The sequence below is a fragment of the Schistocerca serialis genome, chromosome 2 (genome assembly GCF_023864345.2).
Source record: "Schistocerca serialis cubense isolate TAMUIC-IGC-003099 chromosome 2, iqSchSeri2.2, whole genome shotgun sequence".
Lineage (NCBI taxonomy): Eukaryota > Metazoa > Arthropoda > Insecta > Orthoptera > Acrididae > Schistocerca > Schistocerca serialis.
The window spans coordinates 540,413,626-540,436,116 of NC_064639.1; the positions used below are offsets into that span (position 1 = coordinate 540,413,626).

A 22,491-nucleotide genomic window follows, 5' to 3' on the forward strand; every position below is an offset into this window, starting at 1 on the left:
AACCATTTTTAATTGGGGACGGATGTGTGACTGTAGGACCAGTCTACTTTTCTTGGTTTTCGTCGTAGAACATTTATTGAATTAAATGAAATTGCATGGTTTCAGAGATCTTTTTGAGTCTCAGACGTCTATGATACATATATACAGACTAAAGTGGCGAATGAAAATTTGTACCATGCCAGGATTCGCACCAAGGCCTCCTGCTCGTTGGGCAGAGGCGCTGACTCTAGCAAGGCTTTGCACAATTGCACGGACTACCTAGCACGCCACCCTACTCACTTCAAATTTCCATTCACGCCTCTTCTAACTTGGTATGCCTCCTAAAGTAGATCAGCACTGCAAAGACTCTCCAACTGTATTGGCGTAGCACCTCAGCATCGAAGGAAACGGGGTATCCTGCCTGAACCCCAGGTGTAGGTGCTTTAATCAAATGAAACAGTTTGGTCCTAGGGACCTTTTCAAGTCTCAGACATCTATGATGCAGATTGAAGTGACGAATGGAAATTGTACCAAGGCTGGGACTCTAACCCGTGTCTCCTGCTCACTGGGCAGGTGCGCCAACCACTACGCCACCCTGGCACAGTGGCTTTGCACAACTGCACGGACTACCTTAGCATGTCTCCCTCCTCAATGCAAACTCCCATTCACGCCTCGGCCCACTTGGTATTAAAGCACTTGGTGTTAACGTAATAAAACTCAATCCCTGAACAATAGCTTAAGATGAGATTGCACTGAGTGGAACCTGTGAATAGAGAGGCACTACCTGCTCAAGATAAGAAGCACGTCGACTTCACCAAGTCCATACGATATGGCAAAAAGAAGGACTGGTACTTCAAGGAAATTCAGTTACAGAATCAGTCAGTAATCAAGCAGTAGGTAACATCATTACATTAATTAAATAAAAAAGAAAAGCAACTGGCAGCTTTTAAGTTACATCTGTTCCACTTAAAAATTAGTAAAATGCTACACTACTGGCCATTAAAATTGCTACACCACGAAGATGACGTTCTACAGGCTCGAAATTTAACCAACAGGAATAAGATGCTGTGATATGCAAATGATTAGCTTTTCAGAGCTTTCAGACAAGGTTGGCGCCCGTGGCGACACCTACAACGTGCTGACATGAGAAGAGTTTCCAACCGATTTTTCATACACAAACAGCAGTTGACCGGCGTTGCCTGGTGAAACGTTGTTGTGATGCCTCGTGTAAGGAGGAGAAATGCGTACCATCACGTTTCCGACTTTGAGAAAGGTCGGATTGTAGCCTATGGCGATTGCGGTTTATCGTATCGCGACATTGCTGCTCGCGTTGGTCGAGATCCAATGACTGTTGGCAGAATATGGAATCGGTGGGTTCAGGAGGGTAATACGGAACGCCGTGCTGGATCCCAACGGTCTCGCGTCACTAGCAGCCGAGATGACAGGCATCTTATCCGCATGGCTGTAACGGATCGTTCAGCCACGTCTCGATCCCTGAGTCAACAGATGGGGACGTTTGCAAGACAATAACCATCTGCACGAACAGTTCGACGACGTTTGCAGCAGCATGGACTATCAGCTCGGAAATCATGGTTGCGGTTACCCTTGACGCTGCATCACAGACAGGAGCGCCTGCGATGGTGTACTCAACGACGAACCTGGGTGAACGAATAGCAAAACGTCATTTATTCGGATGAATCCAGGTTCTGTTTACAGCATCATGATGGTCGAATCCGTGTTTTGGCGACATCTCGGTGAACGCACATTGGAAGCGTGTATTCGTCATCGCCATACTGGCGTATCACCCGGCGTGACGGTATGGGGTGTCATTGGTTACACGTCTCGGTCACCTCTTGTTCGCATTGACGGCACTTTGAACAGTGGACGGTACATTTCAGCTGTGTTACAACCCGTGGCTCTATCCTTCATTCGATCCCTGCGAAACCCTACATTTCAGCAGGATAATGCACGACCGCATGTTGCAGGTCCTGTAGGGGCCTTTCTGGATACAGAAAATGTTCGAATGCTGCCCTGGCCAGCACATTCTCCAGATCTCTTACCAATTGAAAACGTCTGGTCAATGGTGGCCGAGCAACTGGCTCGTCACAATACGCCAGTCACTGCCCTTGATGAACTGTGGTATCGTGTTGAAGCTGCATGGGCAGCTGTACCTGTACACGGCATCCAAGCTCTGTTTAACTCAATGCCCAGGCGTATCAAGGCCGTTATTACGGCCAGAGGTGGTTGTTCTGGGTACTGATTTCTCAGGATCTCTGCACCCAAATTGCGTGAAAATGTAATCACACGTCAGTTCTAGCATAATATATTTGTCCAATGAATACACGTTTATCATCTGCATTTCTTCTTGGTGTAGCAATTTTAATGGCCAGTAGTGTATGCTGTCGTGGTGTTCGAGGTGATTATCTTTCTAATTGACGACGTTTTGTCTTACCAGTAAGCGTAACCATTTCCGACAGGTGAACGACAGCGACGTCGTTGTCCGTGGTGCTGCCGTCCGTCCAGTAGTCCGGGTGGACGACTGCGTCCGTCGAAGTCTGCGTCAGCGCTCCCTCTGGGTTTTCAGCGGACGACAATGTGCCCAGACTTATCGTGAACGACGTTGTCCTATAGGCAGGAAACAATTACCGAAGAGCATTTCATACAGCGGAATAAAAAGAGAAGTTTCTCTACTGTTTCTTGTTTTACGTCAGTTACACAGCACTAACGAATTTTGCTTTCGGGAATGAACAGGTCTAACAGAGAAGTTCTGAAAATGAGATGTAGATCAGTTGCCGTAGACAAACTGAATAATATGATGAAGGTAGTGGATAATACCAGTCTACAAAAGGTGTCAAGCTACTTGTAATGACGACGAAGGCAAGTTTCTTTACGAGCACAAACAGGAAGATGAATTAAAGAAACTAAAAGGCATGAACACAAAACGGAAAACGACCAACGCATTGATGGATAACACTTCTTTGGCCATTGTACTGAAGGATATAAACTATTATGCAGGTTTCGTTTTCAATAGGCAAATAATAAAATTGAGTAATTTAGGTGATAAATAATATTATCCAAGTTGAAATGCTGTTTCGTAACATTTTACTTTTTGTACTGTAGAGGAGTTCCTCACAGTAGTTCATTCCCTTCCACTACGGCGCAGTATTTATTATGTATACTATTGTATACTGCTGCTATTGTATATATATTTGTTATTTTAAGTTTTTTTTAAAAAATTTGTAGTGCTTTTCTTAATTTTAAGTTTTAACATTATGTATTGTGTGGTGTATTTGTTTTTAAAACAAATTATATTTTGATTAGATTATTATTCTCTTGCGAAGATTCACAAATTTGTTGTGAGTTTTGCACCACTTCTTGGCGGGAAGAGCAAAGACTTTTCAAAAAACCTATGTCCTGTATGTCATATTTTATGTGTCACCTGAAATCGCTTGCAGAAGGCGTAGCGTTCTCAAGATCAAGAACAGAGTTCGCATTGACACTTAATTTATTTGTGTTGTGATCATGTTCGATCACGACCGAATATGAGACATAGCAGCTACGAACAGAGAAACCTAAGGGACCAGACAGAGTTGGAAATTTTCTTTACTATACTACACCACACATTAAAAGAAGTTGGATTTAAATCACAAACAAGGTAAATAGCAATGCGCCATCTGCCTTAACTACGACGTTTGCAGACATGCAGTCGGTCCCTGGTAGCTGTATGAAAATTATAAAAACACCGTTATTTCTGTTGCTATTAATAGGAGATGGATAGCATAGAAATACTTTAAGTAATAAGCAGGCACTACTACATTTGAGAGCACAATAACTTATTTAATTACCTTAGTCAGTATTGCTAACAATAGGTTCAAAAATGGTTCAAATGGCTCTGAGCACTATGGGACTCAACTGCTGTGGTCATCAGTCCCCTAGAACTTAGAACTACTTAAACCTAACTAACCTAAGGGCATCACACACCCATGCCCGAGGCAGGATTCGAACCTGCGACCGTAGCAGCAGCGCGGCTCCGGACTGGAGCGCCTAGAACCGCACGGCCACCGCGGCCGACAACAATAGGTTCCTTACAATTTCTATTTTCTATCTTTCTGGCTGTTTCCTTAAATAAAGTACTTTAACATCTTCGATATTTCATCAGCACTGAACAATAGTAATATTTTATAATAACTAATTAGTTATTACGGACCAAGCCATATGCGCGTCCGCCGTCTTTAAAAAATATCACTACTGAGTTAACAGAAGAGGATTACAATTCTTCAGCTGTCAAAAAATAAGAAACACAAAATATCTATATCGATACAATTTATGAACAATTTGTATTCCGCACCGTGGCGCGTAAGGTATTCTTTGAAATAACAGGTGATCGCTGCTCAGCGACGATCTAAGAAATTTTTACACAGATGGGTTTTATGAACCTGCATGGCTAGACTATCGAATGTAAGTTTATTTAAGCTATCGAAACAGATACTAATATTACAATTGACTCATTGCATGACCACTTTGATTTGAGTCGCTTAGTCTTTTGGGACCCGATGAATAAAAATTAAGGTAAACTATTTAAGATATAGAATAAGGAATGAATTGAGGAGCACAAAACTGTGCATGTTGTGCAGTCTTAATCAATTCTGTTAATATCTTTTCAGCTTACAAGGGCATCATGTGCTAGCCTAGTGACTGCCTTGTAAGACGAATACTGGTTAAGGAAATAAATTGATACTGTATAACATCCACAATTTTATGTCTTTCGCTTACAGTTGAATCAGTGATCTGGAATAGCGGTCATATCTCAGAAAACAAATCTTTCAGGACACAAAAAACTGTTTTACTACACAATGGGCTTAAGTATGGTATCGTGGAGTTGCTATGTAGCAATAGGCCCCAGGATGCACAACATACCGTACTTAAGCCATCGAGTGTGGTCAATTATCCAGTTTGAACGTACTGGAATGACGCTTTTTCGAAAATGATAATTACTGACGCAACAAGTGTTCTGTCTGCAGCAGAAGGATTGTGTTATGCAATTTTATGTTATTCATATTTGTTATATCAATAAAAGAGTGTGTTATCAGCGCATAGGTCTATTCATAATGTATGAAAAATACAACCACAATTAAAATGTGGCAAAGTATGCAATGGGTGGTATCCTTCGATCATCTTTATCCTGTCCATCCTTCGGTGGCCTCTGGCAGATGCTGTTATAAATGTTATAAAATAGTTTCCGCTCGTCAAGCATGTAGGGCACGATTTTCTTTATATCATCTAGTTATCTCTCTTTTTTTATTGGATCAGATCCAATCTATGCTTGTTCATATGGAAGACGTGCCTGACATCCTACTTTGAGCTGTGGAAACTGGAAAGCAGTGAGTCCATAAATGAAGTGGCTGTACGTAAATATCTGAAACTTCAGTTTGTTTTGCAGTCATAAGAGCGCATGGAGATATCATCGCTTTTGTAGTGGTTTGGCCCCAGGCCTTAAGTCCAGACTATCGTCAGTTTCCACGTTTATGATGCGAAAGTTCTGGTTCTGACACAATGAACATATCAATGTTTCACACTCCTCATGATTCATCTCCAGACATAGCCCCTTCTCTGACTCAATACCAATCCAACGACCACTTATGTTGATGGGACATGACCCCTTCTTACACCCAACGACGCATACAGATATAAAGGTCAGTTATCTGTGGATAACACAGTTTGAAGAAAAGTGGACATGCCCCTTTTGGGTTTGGACATGCCTCTTTTTTTCATGTCACCGATTCAGTTATGAAGTTGTTCACCAAGAAGAGACAGAACATTTACCTAACATAAAATTGTATAAGTGCGATGAAGGAATAAAAACACATGTAACAAGAACAAAGTAAAGTTTTCATATGAGAGAGAAAATATTCTCTGCACTCATGGAGAAGTAGCTGAAGAAAACATTTGTGTGGTGGAGTGTAAAGTACATAGTGGTCTCCTCTCTTCAGAGAAGTGAAGGGCAGTTTTCAGGTGTTTCATCGTATAATATAGACTTTCACGGCCGGTATTGGCGTATGAATTTTGTTTTGTAGGCGTCAAAGAGTGCTCCAAGACGTATTTCTGTGACAACGTTTCCGTCTCTAGTGTTGGGGGACACCATCCGAGGCTACGAAGACTCAGATAGCAGTTTCAGACTTGAGAGTTTATTTAACTTTGAAACTGTTGACCGGTCCTTATAGCTTCTGACTGTGTCTCCAGCACTAGGAGATGGGACGTTAGGCATAGAATTAAGCCTTGGACCACCACCCAATGTCTACGAAACAAAATTCATCAAACGTTTAGGAGTTTTTGAACAGTGAATCTACAGTGAAATCGGAGGTGGAAATAACAGAGAAAAAAGCGGTTAAAAAAAAAGACTAAATCAGGAAAGACAAGTACGAACTGAAGACTGAACATCTCAAGGAGATGGCTTTCCCTCACATTTAATCACAGCATAGGTGACCACCATTGGTGATGCAGAACGCCCAGTTGTATGGATAAATGTCACAAAGCTTTGTTTAGCGACGAGAGCATATTCAGCCCTGGAGTCAAATGTGCTTATCTGCGAGTGCAGTGCGCACAGGAGAGCGGAAACTATTGTAGTGTATCAGGCAACAGCATACTGGGCCAAATCGAGGCATCATTGTGTGGGAGCCGTAGCCTGAATGACAGTACCACCTCTGGTGCTGGCTAAGGGAGAGGATACCTGTAGAATACCATCTAGGCAATTCTGTTACCGCACCTGCGTTATGGAGATGTGTTCTCCAGTAGAACAGTGCCTGAGAACGTACTGCTCTCTTTATGTGATGCACTCTTCGTGGTAGTTTAGTCCCATCGCAATCACCTAAAATTTCGCGCGCCTTGCTCGTGCGAAGCGATGTCAGGTTGACTCTACATTACAGGGGACATTCCTTGACCAAACGCAACACCATATGGAAGCAGCTTGGATGACTATCTTCTGAGATGATATCGGATACTTACATGGTCCCGTCTACGCACAGTTACAGAGGTATTGTACCTTGCGATTAGTGTAACACACGATCCCTACAATGTGCGAATATTGTGGATCCATTGCTCCTGAATGCTCATTCTCCACGGTTTGCTAATCAACACAAGAAAATAAAGATGGTTGGGATACTGAATTGGAACAGAAAGCATATCAAAATATGCACCGAAAAAAATGTTGCATGGTTGCAACATCAGGTAAATTTCAATGCTCTAGTCCGACAAGAAAGGAATTCCTTATTATCACGTTTTATATTTTCATTTACAAACTGTCCGACAGCGTTATTTCCGAGAAAGTGGGCTGCCAGTCAGTGTGGGTAAATGAAAAGTGCCAAATTCAAATGGCTGTAAGCACTATGGTACTTAACATCGGACGTCATCAGTCCCCTAGACTTAGAACTACGTAAACCTAACTAACATAAGGACATAACACACATCCATGCCCGAGGCAGGATTCGAACCTGTGACCGTAGCAGCAGCGCGTTTCCGGACTGAAGGACCTGAAACCATCCGGTCACAGCGGCCGGCGAAAAGTGCCAATTCGGACCAATACGTTTCAGGTCGCGCAGTGTGAACCACATCTGCAGCATCTCGTAAACATCCAAGGTCCTATCCAAACTTATGCTGCACGTTATAGAGCGTCAGTCTGGTTTTCAGACAAATAGTAGGTGAGCTGCTAATGGAGCAGTGAGGTTCTCAAATGACGATACACAGCAGGAACTTACCAGTGGCAGCATATGTACAGTGTGATTATAATAAAAGTTAAACTTTCAAACCGCTGTAGAAATAACACCACTGGTCAGAATGACGTCAAATTGCAACGGAATATTATCGGAGAAGGGGAAAAACGTATGGCAGAAGAAAAATAAATAGTTACAAAATGTAGCAATAGATGGCGCTGTAAGCATCATAATTTAATAGTGGTCGACTACAAATCATTTATACAACAATGCCTAAGGTGTACGTTTGACTTTAAACGAACTGTACTACTCAATGTGGATGGGTGTATTGGTGTGAGACTGTTAGTTACGTAAGCCCATCCACCACGGCAAAGGCGTACCACATCGGATGGGAAAAATCGGTTTTTAATTGGCCTGAGGCCAAAAAACGCATTAAAAACATCAATCAATCTGTTTTTAATTGTCCTGAGGCCAAAAAACCACAAAAAAACACCAGTCAAAGTCAAATCGGATTATTAACTTCCGTGTGACTGTCGCAAAACATGTTCAATATGGTGACCACCGTTTTCTGCAACAAGTTGAAATCGAGAAACAGTATTTTCCACAACAAATCGATGTGTTTTCGCGGTCACGTTCAGAATGTCTTGCTCAATGCGTGCCTTCAGTGCAGTTAAGTTCGCAATTGGAACACTGAACACATCTTTCAGATAGCCCCACAGCCAGAAGTCACATGGATTAAGATCAGGGATCGGGACGGCTAGGCTGTAGGGAAATGGCGGCTGATAATTCTAGCATTTCCGAAAGGCGCTCCAGCAGCTGCTTAACTGGATTTTCAATGTGCGGAGGTGCGCCATCTTGCATAAAAATGATCCCATCGACACATCCACGCTGTTGGAGAGTTGGAATGACGTGGTTATGCAAAAGACACTCATAGCGTCTACCAGTGACCGTACAGGTAACGGGACCGGAAGCAACCGTCTCATTGAAAAAATGTGGCCCTATGATAAATGATGCCATAAACCCGCACCACACAGTGACTTTTTCAGGGTGAAGTGGTACTGGTTGATTTGCGTGTGGATTTTTCGTTGCACGTACTCGACAATTCTGTGTATTGACATATCCTGTCAGATCGGAGTAGACTTCATCTGTCCACAAAATCTCCCACAGCCAATCATTTTTCACTTCCATTCGACGAAGAAATCTAGAGCAAAGGTCTCTCTTGCTGGCAGTTCAACAGGAAGCAACTCGTGCACATGGGTAATTTTGAATGGATAGCAAAGAAGGATGTTTTGTAGGATTTTATGCACCGTGCTCACGGGTATGTCCAATGTCGGGGCATTTCTCTGTGCACTACACGTTTGCACCCCAACACTGGTATCCTCCTGCTTTGCTGTGGCTCCTGCTCCCACTGACGAATCAGTTCGTTTCCTCCCTCCATCAGGTTGCACACCAAAAGATTTCGTCATTTCGAATTTCCGAATCATTTTCTCCAGACCCACGGCAGTCATCGGACCAACGCCTTTCTTCAAACCCTTCAGTGTGAGGCGTAGTGCCTTCGCATCGCTCCTGTCACTTGTTAGGACGATATCGTTATAGGCATGAGCCATCAACAGATGTCACCAGCTGACATGGACCTGAGTTACAGAGCTGCACGTAGTTGTACTAGTAGGCGGCAGAGGTCAGCAGTTGACGGACAGTGCTAGCAGTCGTAGTCAAAACAAGGTTGTAAAGTTACGTTTGATTAATATTTAATGTATTTGCATAATTATAATTGTTTTATATGTGTAGTAATTAGCAGTGTGAGTTTTGTATGAGTGAAGAAGAACAGAAGTAAATGAAAATTGTTTTGTTTATTCACGAAGTACCAGTTAAAGTATACAGGGGATTTACTATAATTAAATGTGCAGTCAGTTTATGGTACTAATAAATCGTGAGTAGAACACAAATTAATCGGTAATTTCAGAAGGAATAATTTTATATTTGATACTTCTCTAAATTCGGTTATTTAGCAATTGCCATAGAAAGAAATGTTTTACTATGATTGGTCATTGAAGTAAAGCGCGGGTTAGCGCGGGATAATACTGCAACCTGATTTGCTGTTTGTGATATCAGCCAATCCGAAAAATGCAGGCTCGCGCCAATCTATGCTGGGAACAAAGCCTTAGAAGGGTCGGGGCTGAAGGTTCGAAGTAGTAACATCTCATTGAAAGCAGCTCCGACGAAAGTACTGTAAAATCGCGGAAAAATGCTAATTACGAGTTCGCGAAGTAGTACAAAGTGTATTTAAGTGAACGGTATAGTGGAAGTCGTGTGGAATTTCGGACGGAATATCAAAATTATTGCTTTTGACTGTTAGTTAAAACTGCGTGGCGTGTTGTGCGATCTAAGACTGGAACAGGTATTACGTGTAGATCAGAGTGCACAACATTTGAGCGAGCATTTTCATAACTAAACGATCCGGTGAACTCTATTAACTTCGGTAACGGGTGTAAATACAATAAAGTGGCTATGTGTGTGATTGTGGTGTGCGTGTGAACTTTACATTGTGTTGCCACTTAGTACGGACTTGGTAGTATTAACTGTGATCTTTATCGTAAAAATACACCTGAAAATTTACATCGCCAAGTTAAAACTTTTATTTCAGTAGCTAGCCACATCCCGTTTACCGGACAATTCTATGTATGTTGCGACCTGCAATAGACAGTAGTGGTCTAGTATTTTCTACTACAGCTTTTAGCTATATTCCGTTGCAGTTTGACGTCATCCAAAGCAGTGGTGTTATTTCTACGGCGTTTTGCAAGTTTAACTTTAATTATAATCACCTCGCATGTGTGAGGGTGGATGAGAGTGAGTGAGTGACTGATGTATGTTTGAGCAAGTTAATGCACTTTACTTTCTCCTTTTATAAGGCATGGGTAAAAATCCTCCGCTTGTCAAACTTGTACTCACAAGGGGGAGGCTTCAGATAAGGACAACCGACTTGGCTCATATTTGGCAGGTCGCTTGTGTACAATCTAAAATGAAAGGGAAGTCTTTTCGACTTCCGCTTATGTACCGACGGTATAAAAGCCATGGTAGGAAAACGCCACTTGCATACCGACCAATGGCTGGTGAGTATAGAATCTGTGTTGGATTCCCAAGCACATTCTTTTTTTCATTTTTATTAAGTCCTTTTCGAAATTGGTAGGAACAGTAGGGTAAATAAGCTAAGTAATTTTTTCAAATGACTTGGGTTAGTAAATTCTGGTCGGTTTACAATGGTTCTTTCGTTCACTTCGTTGCATGCCTTTCATATCTTTCGAACAACTACATGGGTGGTACTTGTCACGTAATATTAGGAGCAAATATACTCGGAGCAGGAAGAACATTTAATGCATTCAATCTTCGCGCAACTAACGCCCCTTCCGAGGAATATGGGGAAAACATATTTCATTTACATTTAAAAATATTTCTTTTTTGGGAATTAAATTTGATACTTGCCACACATGCGATAACAATGCCTGAAAAGTCGGCGCTGAAAGTTGAAAGTGAATTATGTCTCAAATGGCTCTCAGCACTATGGGACTCAACTGCTGTGGTCATAAGTCCCCTAGAACTTAGAACTACTTAAACCTAACTAACCTATGGACAGCACACAACACCCAGCCATCACGAGGCAGAGAAAATCTCTGACCCCGCCGGGAATCGAACCCGGGAACCCGGGCGTGGGAAGCGAGAACGCTACCGCACGACCACGAGATGCGGGCGAACGTGAATTATGCAGTTAACTGTTATTGCATCCATGCGGAATGCCTGTTGGATTTTCAGAACATAGAATAGTTTGTCAATTATTTAAACAGTGAGCTCCAACATGGGATTGGAAACATGAAAATGAATGGCAGTTACTTGAAGATGGGCACAGGCCCGAAACCGGTCGCGTCTTAAGTCACCTTCAGTTGTGAGTGGTAGCGGATCTTATTCTACACCATGTAAAGTAAAGGAACAGTCACAGAGTTCAACAGCACCTATTATGTATAAAATTAACAGAGAAATGGAATGACAGCTAGAACCACGCCTGAGAGATAATGAGTTTTGGTTCCTGAGAAACCAAAGAACACATGAGGCGTTACTGAGCACTATTTAGTTTTGGAGCCAGATTGAAGAAAGGCAGATGCACGTTTGTAATATTTGTAGATTTTAAAAAAATCTTTTGAATATGTCAAGTGGAATACACCTTTGAACCCCTGAAATCATCACCAGTAGTATATGGAAGCCACATTTTATCTGCAGCATGTAATCGTACATAAATCAGACTGCAGTCGTAAGTAGAAGGTCATGCATGATAGGCAGGCAATAATTGAGAAAAGACTGAGATAAGAGCTCACCCCACCTATTATATTAATTACTCTGTACATAGAGAAAGCAGGAATGGACTCAAGAAAATTTATGGGAGAAGAAATAAAATTTTGAGCTTTCTATAAAAATATCTATAAATGAAAATACGGAATATCCTTTATCAATAACTTTCTCCTCGTGTAACGCTTACTTTAGATAACATATTCAACTGCTGAACAATACTGTTAGTGGACCCTGTGTTGCGTATGTGAACTGTGTCGTGTAAGAAATCTTTAAACTTAGTGAAATAATAAATTTTAAGTAATCATAACTAATCTAATTAAATACCAAAAGTAGCTATTTGTGAACTAAGTGAAAAAAATTAACTGAAACTCAGTGCTGAAGTACATTATGAAAGTTGCGTGACATGAAGTGCAATTTCTGGTTGGAAATGTCCACAACAATAAAATAATGTTCTACTCGGAACGCTCCACTGTCAATTAGTCTGCTTGCTTAGCACAACACCTGATAATTCTGACTACGAACTGTTTCCTTATAAAAATGCAAAGTGAAATTTGCCCTGAAATAAAGGTAACTTATCGCATGCTCAGCATGTTGTTAGGAAGAACTACGCTTACAGCTGGTAAAATTGTTGTTTATTGAAACATAATAGGCTTTGCGACTTAAAGCCGCGACATCAGGTGCAACCTACACGGTAAAAAGTAAAGTACAGTCTCACCACAGTTTATGGATATTAAAATTAATAAAGGAACGTCTAAAATATCCTCTCAACGTTAAAAGATCATAGACATACCCATTACTCCTAGTCAAAATTTACTATTCAGAGAATATCGTCAATATTAAGTCGAGCGTAAGGTATCGACGAGCTCCATTCTTTAAAATTTGCCAGCACCTAAAAAGAAAATATTTTACAGCGAGCGGACGCTAAAAGTTTTTAAAAAGGTGCCGGACTGGCGACAAAAAAATTGTCACTGCTAACATGATTAGTCGCAGCACTATGCATAGTAATTTGCATAGAGCTGCGACAAATCACGTTAGCAGTGACAATTTTTTTATCAGTGTTTCTTTTCTCGTCGATTCTACGGAGAACCTCCTCATTCCTTACCTTATAAGTCCACCTAATTTTCAACATTCTTCTGTAGCACTACACTTCAAATTCTTCGATTCTCTGCTGTTCCTGTTTCCCCACAGTCCATGTGTAACACCATACAAAGCTGCGCTCCAAACGTACACTCTCAGAAATTTCTTATTCAACTTAAGACATATGTTTGATACTAGTAGATTTCTCTTGGCCAGAATTTCCATTTTTTTCCAGTGGTAGTCTGCTTTTTAAGTCCACTTGCACCGTCCGTCAGGGAGTTTTATGCTGCCTAGATAGGAGAATTCATTAACTTCGTAATCGCCAATTACGATGATAAGTTTATCGCTGTTCTCATTTCTGCTACTTCTCGTTACTTTTCGCTTTAGTTCCATTTACTCTCAATCTACATTCTGTACTCATTAGACTATTCATTCCATTCAACAGATCCTGTAATTCTACTTCACTTTCACTGAGGATAGCAATATCATCAGGGAGTCTTAACATTGATATCGCTTCACCTTGAACTTTAACCTCTCTATTGAACCTTTCTTTTACTTCTGTCATTGCTTCTTCGACGTGTAGGCTGAATAGCATGGGCGAACGAGTACATCCTTTTCATCGTGTAGACTGAACAGCATGGGCGAAAGACTACACCGCTGTCTTACATCCTTTTAAATCCGAGTACTTCGTTCTTGGCCTTCCACTGTTATTGTTCCCTCTTGGTTCTCATACATATTTTATATTACCTACCTTATCCTATTGTTTACCACAATTTTTCTCAGTATGTCGATCATTTTTCACCATTTTACGAAATCAAACGCTTTTCCAGGTGGACATATCCTGTGAACGTGTCTTGATTTTTCTTCAGTTTCCCGTCGATTGTCAACCGCAACGTTGGAACTGCCTCTCCGGCGCCTTTACCTTTCCTAAGGCTAGATTGATCGTCGTCTGACAGATCCTCAATTTTCTTTTCCATTCTTCTGTATATTTTTGTCAGCAGCTTGGATGCAAGAGTTGTTAAGGTGATTGTGCGACAATCCTCGCACTTGTCGGCTCTTGCTATCTTGGGAACTGAGAGGATGATATTTTTCCGAAAGTGTGATGGTATATAGCCAGTCTCATAAATTCTACACACCCAGCGTGAATAATCGTTTTGTTGCCACTTACTCGAATAATTTTATAAATTCCGATGGAATGTTATGTATCCCTTCCGGCTTATTTAAAGTCTTCCACAGCCTTCTAAATTATGATTCTAATACTGTATCCCCTGTCTCTTCCTCCTGTTTCTTCTTCTATTACCTCCTCAGACAAGTCCTCCCCCTCACTGAGTCCCTCAATGTACTCTTTCCACCTATTCGCTCTCTCCTCTTTAACAGTGAAATTCACATTGCATTCTTAATGTTACCTCCCCTGCTTTTAATTTCACCTGAAGTTGCTCTGACATTTTTGTATAATGAATCATTTCTTTTTCGATTTCTTCACACTTTTCATGCAGCCATTTCGCCTTAGCTTCCCTGCACTTCGTATTTATTTCATACCCAAGTGATTTGAATGGTTTATATATCACGGAAAAAGGCAGTTTTGTTTGGTATGTTTGCCATTATGAGCGTCCTTGGATGCCTAAACACGTGAATGATATGCTATTCTTTGAGTACCAGCGGTTGTATTAGGAGGGAGAGAGAGAGAGAGAGAGAGAGAGAGAGAGAGAGAGAGTGACGAATGGTCAATGACTGAGAAGCTTTGATGGCAAACGTGCTGAATAGGGAATGAATTTTATTTGAGATGCTCCCTGGTGTGACTGAGGATAGGGGATGCTTTTGAGTTGATTTCATAGAGTGACGGAATGTTTGGAAAAAAGTAACGTAAAAACAGCTCCTATTTGTTGCAAGCACTGTTCAAAAAATGGCTCTGAGCACTATGGGACTCAACATCTGAGGTCAACAGTCCCCCAGAACTTAGAACTACGTAAACCTAACTAACCTAAGGACATCACACACATCCATGCCTGAGGCAGGATTCGAACCTGCGACCAAAGCAGGCAAGCACTATTATTGTAGTTTAAAGATCCAATTTAGTTTAACAATATCTACGTTTTGAAATCCAGGACAAATTATCGCGCATTTGTTTGTATTCTAATTATTCTTTACCCTTCACTTTCAGTTAGAAATATATATAGGAAAAACAAGGAGTAAATTTTGTAACTTTAATACGTTTGTCTGAGTCAGTTTTCATTGTTCATAATAATGGCAAAGGGAGCGAATAGTTTTCAAGTTAATGTGATCTGTGTTAATGTTATTAAAGAATGCAGCTGAAACTATCTTCAAAACAGCTAATACAGCAGAAATTGACAGAATACTAAAAATAGAATGAAGAATAATTGGGACATGTATAAATAAACAGTATAAAACAAATGGACATTGAAGAATAGCATCAAATGAAACAGTATATAAGAAAATAGAACCAGTCATGAGCACAATCAGGAAGAAACGCATCTCATTCTTTGGACATCTGATGAGAACTCCAGAAAACAGAATTTGTAAAAAAATAATAAAAAATTGTGGAATAGCAAGAGCGACATTAAATGGATCACAGAATTTAAGGAAGATATAAAAGAACTTCAAATTACAGTAGATGACCTAAAAAGACAAGACAGAGAAAACCAGAATATTGCAAGACCCGCAAACCAGACTACAAATGAAAATCAATAAAAGGAGTACAGGAAGAGTGGTCTCAGATGAAGAAACAAAGAAAATATCTGAAGGAATGAAGAAATATTGGGTAGACAGAAGAGCAAAACACCTTTCATATAAGAATAGAATCTAATAATTATATTACCTAAATATCATATTAAGTTATTGTTGAACCAAATTGTATCCCTGTCTAACAACTTGTTTAGAACTTTGTATTTTTGACTAGAGTGGTCTAATGAAGGCCATAAAATGAATAATAATAATAAAGAAAAGAATCGTAATGTTATTTCAATTTCAAGCAAGCTTTTGATTCATTTGCATACATTTACCTAAGTTTATCCTCGATTTAGTTCGGAACCGCGCTGCTGATACGGTCGCAGGTTCGAATCCTGCCTCGGGCATGGATGTGTGTGATGTCCATGGGTTAGTTAGGTTTAAGTAGTTCTAAGTCTAGGGGCCTGATGACGTCAGATGTTAAGTACCACATTGCTTAGAGCCATTTGAACCATTTGAATTAGACGCATTTTTCGAAAAATAACAAATTCTGAGAAGGTAAAGCTGCTTAAAGTAAATGATAAGGCAAGTAGCCACACAGCGATTTCTTTCAGGTAAATGCAGTTCAAGATTTACGTAGATAAGTAGAAAGAGCAGAGCTGAGTTATCCGTTGCAGGTAACAATCAATGGCAGTCTAAACGAACTTTTTAGATGGAATTATGAAACTATATTCATTTATAAATTCTTCGTATAATTTAGTTGGTGCATGTTCTAAGAGGGTATAGTTTCAATACGTCACAATTTGCCAGTGTCTTGCGACTGTTTGATAAAGAAGCCATTCTTTGTATTCGGTTTCATTTACAGATAGTCAAATTTAGGTTAGTGTAATTGGCACCACACACGTGGAAAGTAATCTACATAGTTAATGTTGATGTTGAAATGCAGCATGGCGAAGGCTGCTCTAGATCAGAGTACATGAGCGACATTGTAATTTGAGTTTAAATGTCTCACAGTTTTGAGTTAAAGGTTTCACCTGAGTAGCAGGCACAGTAAACTTTCACATTCATTTTCAATACGCTATGACAAGGATTAAAACATCTTAGTGGTAATCATCGCACTTTCGATTCTGTATGGATGAATTTCCTCACAGCATATTCCTTTATTCTGCCAGGGAGTTCCTGGAAAAAGTTTAATCAAATTCCAGTGTTATATTGTTCAAAATGGTTCAAATGGCTCTGAGCATTATGGGACTTAACTACTGAGGTCATCAGTCCCCTACAACTTAGAACTACTTAAACCTAACTAACCTAAGGACATCACACACATCCATGCCCGAGGCAGGATTCGAACCTGCGACCGTGGCGGTCACGCGGTTCCAAACTGACGCGCTTAGAACCGCACGGCCACACCGGCTGGCTGTTATATTGTTGATAATGCGAATGTATAGGGTGTTCAACTGCCCCTACCTATTGGTTTTATGCAATATGCAACGCCTTCAAAAACCAAGTGCGAAATTTTCGTCTTCTTTAGCTCGCTACGTGCCAACTATTTGTCATACAGAAAGAAGACGTTCTTGTAGGAAATTTAATGTTTCTAAATTTTGTGCTGGGGTACGTTCTCGCTGGAGGCCACGGTTTACGAGTTATCCAAGAAAAATGAGTTTGGAGGTCACTTTTATACGATTGTCTTGAATAATTAAAAAACTACGGCCTCTAACGAAAACGTAGCCAATACAAAATTTTATTAAATTAAATTTCCTGTAAAAAAGTACTTTTCATTTTTTCTGTGGGACTAATGCAGTGAAGCGCCAAAGAAACTAGTATAGACGTGCGTATTTAGATACCAAGATATGTAAAGACGCAGAACACGGTGCCGCGGTCGGCAAGGCCTATTTAAGACAACTAGTGTCTGGCGGCGTTGTTAGATCGGTTACTGCTGCTACAGTGGCATGTTACCAAGATTTAAATGAATTTGGACGTTGTGTTATAGTCGGCCCACGACCAATGGGACACAGCATCTCAGAGGTAGCGATGAAGTAGGGATTTTCCGGTACGACCATTTCACGAGTGTACCGTGAATACCAGGAATCCGGTATAGCATCAACGCTGCGGCCGGAAAAAGATCCTGCAAGAACGGGACCAACGACGACTGACAGAAGTGCAATCATTCCGAAATTTGCTGCAGATTTCAATGCTGGGTCACCGACAAGGGTCAGCGTGCGAACCATTCAACGAAACATCATCGATATGGAATTTTGGAGCCGAAGAACCACTCGTGTACCCTTGATGACTGCACTATATAAAACTTTACGCCTCACCTAGGCCCGTCAACACCGACGTTGGACTGTTGATGACTGTTGCCTGGTCGAACGAGTCCCTTTCCAAATTGTTTCGAGCGGATGGACGTGTACGGTTATGGTCACAGCCTCATGGATCAATGGACCTTGCATGTCACCAGGGGACTGTTCAAAATAGTGGAGCTTCTGTAATGGTGTGGGGCGTGTGCAGTTGGAGTGATATCGGACCCCTTATACGTCTAGATACGACTCTGACAGGTGACACTTACGTAAGCGTCCTGTCTGATCACCTGCATCCATTAATGTCCGTTGTGCATTCCGACTGACTTGGGCAATTCCACCAGGACAATGCGACGCCCTACACATCCAGAACTGGTACGCATGGCTCCAGGAACAATCTTCCGTGTTTAAATACTTCCGCTGGTCACCAAACTCCCCAGGCATGAACAATATTGAGCATATTTGGGATTCTTTGCAACGTGCTGTTCAGAAGAGATCTCCACCCCCTCGCACTCTTACGGATTCATGGACAGCCCTGCAGGTTTCATGTTGTCAATTCCTCCAGCGCTACTGTAGACATTAGTGAAGTCCATGCCACGTCGTGTTGCGGCACTTCTGTGTGCTCGCGTGGGCCCCACCCGATATTAGGCACGTGTACCAGTTTCTTTGGCTCTGTGTAGTTTGCGGGTAGCGAGCGAGAGAACAAGAAAACTTGCACGTGGTGTTTGAAGATGTTGCGTGCTGCATTAAAGCCGTAGGTAGGCAGTGCTGAAGCAACCTGTATACTCAGGGGGTCGTAGCCTTTATAAGATTGGTGTTATTTTTGTATTAAATTTTCTGATGTAATTTCATGTACCAACTCGTTCCACGACCAAGGAGATTCCTCAGTTGGTTCTCCTGGACAATACGTGCAAATAAAATAGAAGAGTATGAAACAGAGAAGAGACGAAGGAAAGGAAGGAGGTTGGTTTTAGTGAGGTCTCTGTACGACCAGATGCAGCAGCAGTCTTTTGTGTTGCGCCAGTGCAGACTTTGATCCTACTAACTGAGCTACGAGAGAGTGGTGCGGCGCAGTCGGGAGACCTACCCGTAGGCGCAGTGGGCCGCGGTGAGGACGCAGTTCTCCGTGATGAGCGAGCCGCCGCAGAAGGCGGAGCCGTCCAGCCGCACCGCCGCCTGCCACGGGAACTGGCCGAGGCTCGCCTCGACGCCGCCGATGATGCGTCCCCCTCCGGACGGCTTCGTGTCAACTGAAACGCGAAAATTTTCTGTTACGAATCTGCCGGCAAGAAGAGTTAACTGTGTCAATATGGTGAATGCTTATACAAAAACATCTGTGCGAATGTCCGTACCAGGTGGCATGAATGTGACTCAAATGAACTTAATAACACCGATTAGCAACGAGACACGAATGTTTAAGAGTAAAGAACTGTACAATATACCTAAGAGTCCCGCATGACGTTATGCTTATAAGTGCTGCAGTCATCTAGCTTTAACCCTCGAAATATCTCAGGGGAGGGTGAGGGGATTACTTTATGCCCACCTTTTGAAAATATTTTAATCTAGTTAGTTACTTCGTATTTTAAAATACTGAAAAAAATTGTTTTTGTTTTTAATAAACTCTTCTAACTGATTACAATGAAACTTCCTGGCACATTAAAACTGTGTGCCGTACCGAGACTCGAACTCGGGACCTTTGCCTTTCGCAGGCAAGTGCTCTACCATGTCAGCTACCCAAGCACGACTCACGCCCCGTTCTCACAGCCTTGCTTCTGCCAGTACCTCGTCTCCTACCTTCCAAACTTTACAGAAGCTCTCCTGCGAACTTTGCAGGACTAGCACTCCTTAAAGAAAGGATATTGCGTAGACATGGCGTAGCCACAGCCTGCGGGATGTTTCTAGAATGAGATTTTCACTCTGTAGCGGAGTGTGCGCTGATATGAAACTGATTACAATCTTTCAAATTTTTCAGTTAAAATTAATCGAAATATTTAAGTTTTAGTAGTAGGTACCACTTTCCACAGTATCTGTCATATTCAGTATTTTCAGGTTCCAGAGTCTACTTACGCATCAATATCTCCTTAAAAAGTATGCTGTGAGTAAAAGTCAACAACAATTAACGAAAATTCAATTTCAATGTTTTTTTTTTGGTGAGCATGAAATATCCCCCGCCCCTTTTGTAGTACTCGTTACTAAAAGTACGTTGATTATGATAGGAGCGTGCTACAATATATTTTTACGTTCTAGACCATACTAACACATCAGTACCTCTTTAAAAATATTTTGTTAATTTGAATCAACAATATATAGCGAATTTTGATTTTTAAAATGTTTTAGGGTGGGCGTAAGACCCTCTGCCTTTTAATGGGCGTATGAGTGTTACGGAAAAAGTCTTGTTATTCCTAGGGTTAAATGTTGTGAGGAATCTGCACCAGCAAACGCCAAGGTATCTGGAGATGCGGAATACGCTGAGGCAGTTTGCCAAACGACACTGCAGGCGCCTTCTGGAAACTGATCGTAAGACGGCTGTTCGGAAAGTAAGAAACTATTGGTCGCGTACTTGAAACAACAGTGAAAATCAAAACTGTTTTATTTACAGCAATTAGCTACACCTTCCAGCTACTTTCGTACATAGTCGCCGCTCCGACTTAGACATCTGTCGTCTCGTTATACCAACTTTCCAATACCCTCGCCATAGAAAGCAGCCGCCTGTGCCTTCCACCAATTTTCTACGCTGGACTGCGACTCGTTGTCTGTGCTAAAATGTCTGTGCCAATTCATTTGAGCAGAGATGAAGATCAAAGTAAGGCACGTATAGTGGATGATCAAACACAAGCCTTCGAAAAAGCTATAGGAGCGTTTTGATTCAGTGTGCGGCCGAGAACTGTCTTGAAGAAGGAAATGCATGACAGTTACGTTATGTGAGGTTGCATGAAATCACGCGAAATCTTTCGGCACGTAACCATACTTGGCGGAAGGCAGTATTTTCAAGGCTCTTTGCTCTGTGCTCATAACTGAAAAGAGCGACGTGACGCTATCTGCGGGCGTTCTAGAGACACTGCCCAACACATCTGTGCAAAGCTTCATCGGATTTTCACTGTAGTTTCCATTTCGCGACAGATCGTTCCTTGCTCTCCGAATAGTCCTCGTAGTTACGAGTGTAAATGACGCGGCCCAAATCTTATTATAGCCCAGTGCAACAATAATAAAACGGGGGACAAAGTCAATGGAACCTGATGCGATCGATGACCCAACAGAGCATACAGAATTTGAAGACATCATCAAAGTAAACAGCACTCAAGAAGATATTGCGTTTAGAAATAAAGACAAACGCGAATGTGTATTTCCTTTATTGTGGGAAAGTAAAGCTTTACACAATGGCAACAAAATTTGTTAACGAATAATTTGACTGACGAGAAGAAAAATATGAGTTGGTCAGTCAGGTGTAAGAACACATCCGTAAAACATTTTGCATGACGCCAGTGGAGAAAGCAGATGGAATGCTACTCGTACTTTGGGAGCACTGTTGAGCCAAAACTGAGGTATGTCAGTTTCTGTTGGGAGGCTACTGGCGTAAGCAATTACAGTAATTTGCAGTCACTGCCAGCGACCACCTCGCCCAGCCCAGGCTGCCACACCAGTAGCCTAGCCATATTTTCAGCCGCAACTGCAGCTACCACCCACAAATGCCGCCGATGCAACAAGTGTGAGTTGCAATTTTGTCATATGATGACATGGTTGGAGACCATGGCTGTTATTTGAAGATGGGATTGAGATAGCAACAGCCACAAATTTATTTTCAGTTCCTTTATTCAAAGGGTACCGTTACCAGTTCCGAATCGTTATGATTCGTCTACAGACGATTTTTATGTTTTCATTGCAACGTTTTTTTACATATAAATTGTCCTAAAATATAAATAATACATAATTATAAGCACGCCACAAAGATGGTTGAGTTACAGATTTTCATTGGCTGTGACTTAAGTGAAATGTCGGTTAGGAGTGTTTTTCATTACATTCGTCCAACAGGTGTGAACACATTCTGTGTGAGTTGCTTGACGCTTCATACTGTCACAGATTTCCTGCTAGTGAAATTCACTACAACATCCAAGTGAAAAATACAACCGACAACGTTCTGCTTGTTTCGGAATAGTAATAGCACATAACACTTAACAATCCAATGGTCATATTAATTTATTTTTATCCTTAGTATGTGATGGAATAAGTTTCGTAAACGCTGCAGTCGTTTTGAGTACAGTCCTGCGTAAGATAAGACGAATTATGGTATGCTTTCATTAAGTACTGCAACTGGGCACCACATCTTTTTATTTCAGGCTGATTATACGTAAATCTCACATCCGAATTAAAATTATTAGGGAAAATGAATGTAATTAATACGAAGCAACTTC

The 22,491-nt window shown here is 41.4% G+C and overlaps 1 protein-coding gene across 1 annotated transcript in view; it reads right to left on the reverse strand.

The window, feature by feature from the left end:
* Nucleotides 1-22,491, reverse strand: part of LOC126456187 (brachyurin-like) — a 62,008-nt gene that overhangs the window by 15,925 nt on the left and 23,592 nt on the right. Inside the window, exons 3-4 of the mRNA XM_050091941.1 lie at nucleotides 19,170-19,332; nucleotides 2,432-2,604 (exon numbers count right to left, since the gene is read on the reverse strand). Coding sequence (XP_049947898.1) covers nucleotides 2,432-2,604; nucleotides 19,170-19,332 — 336 coding nt within the window. The remainder of the gene's footprint in view (nucleotides 1-2,431; nucleotides 2,605-19,169; nucleotides 19,333-22,491) is intronic.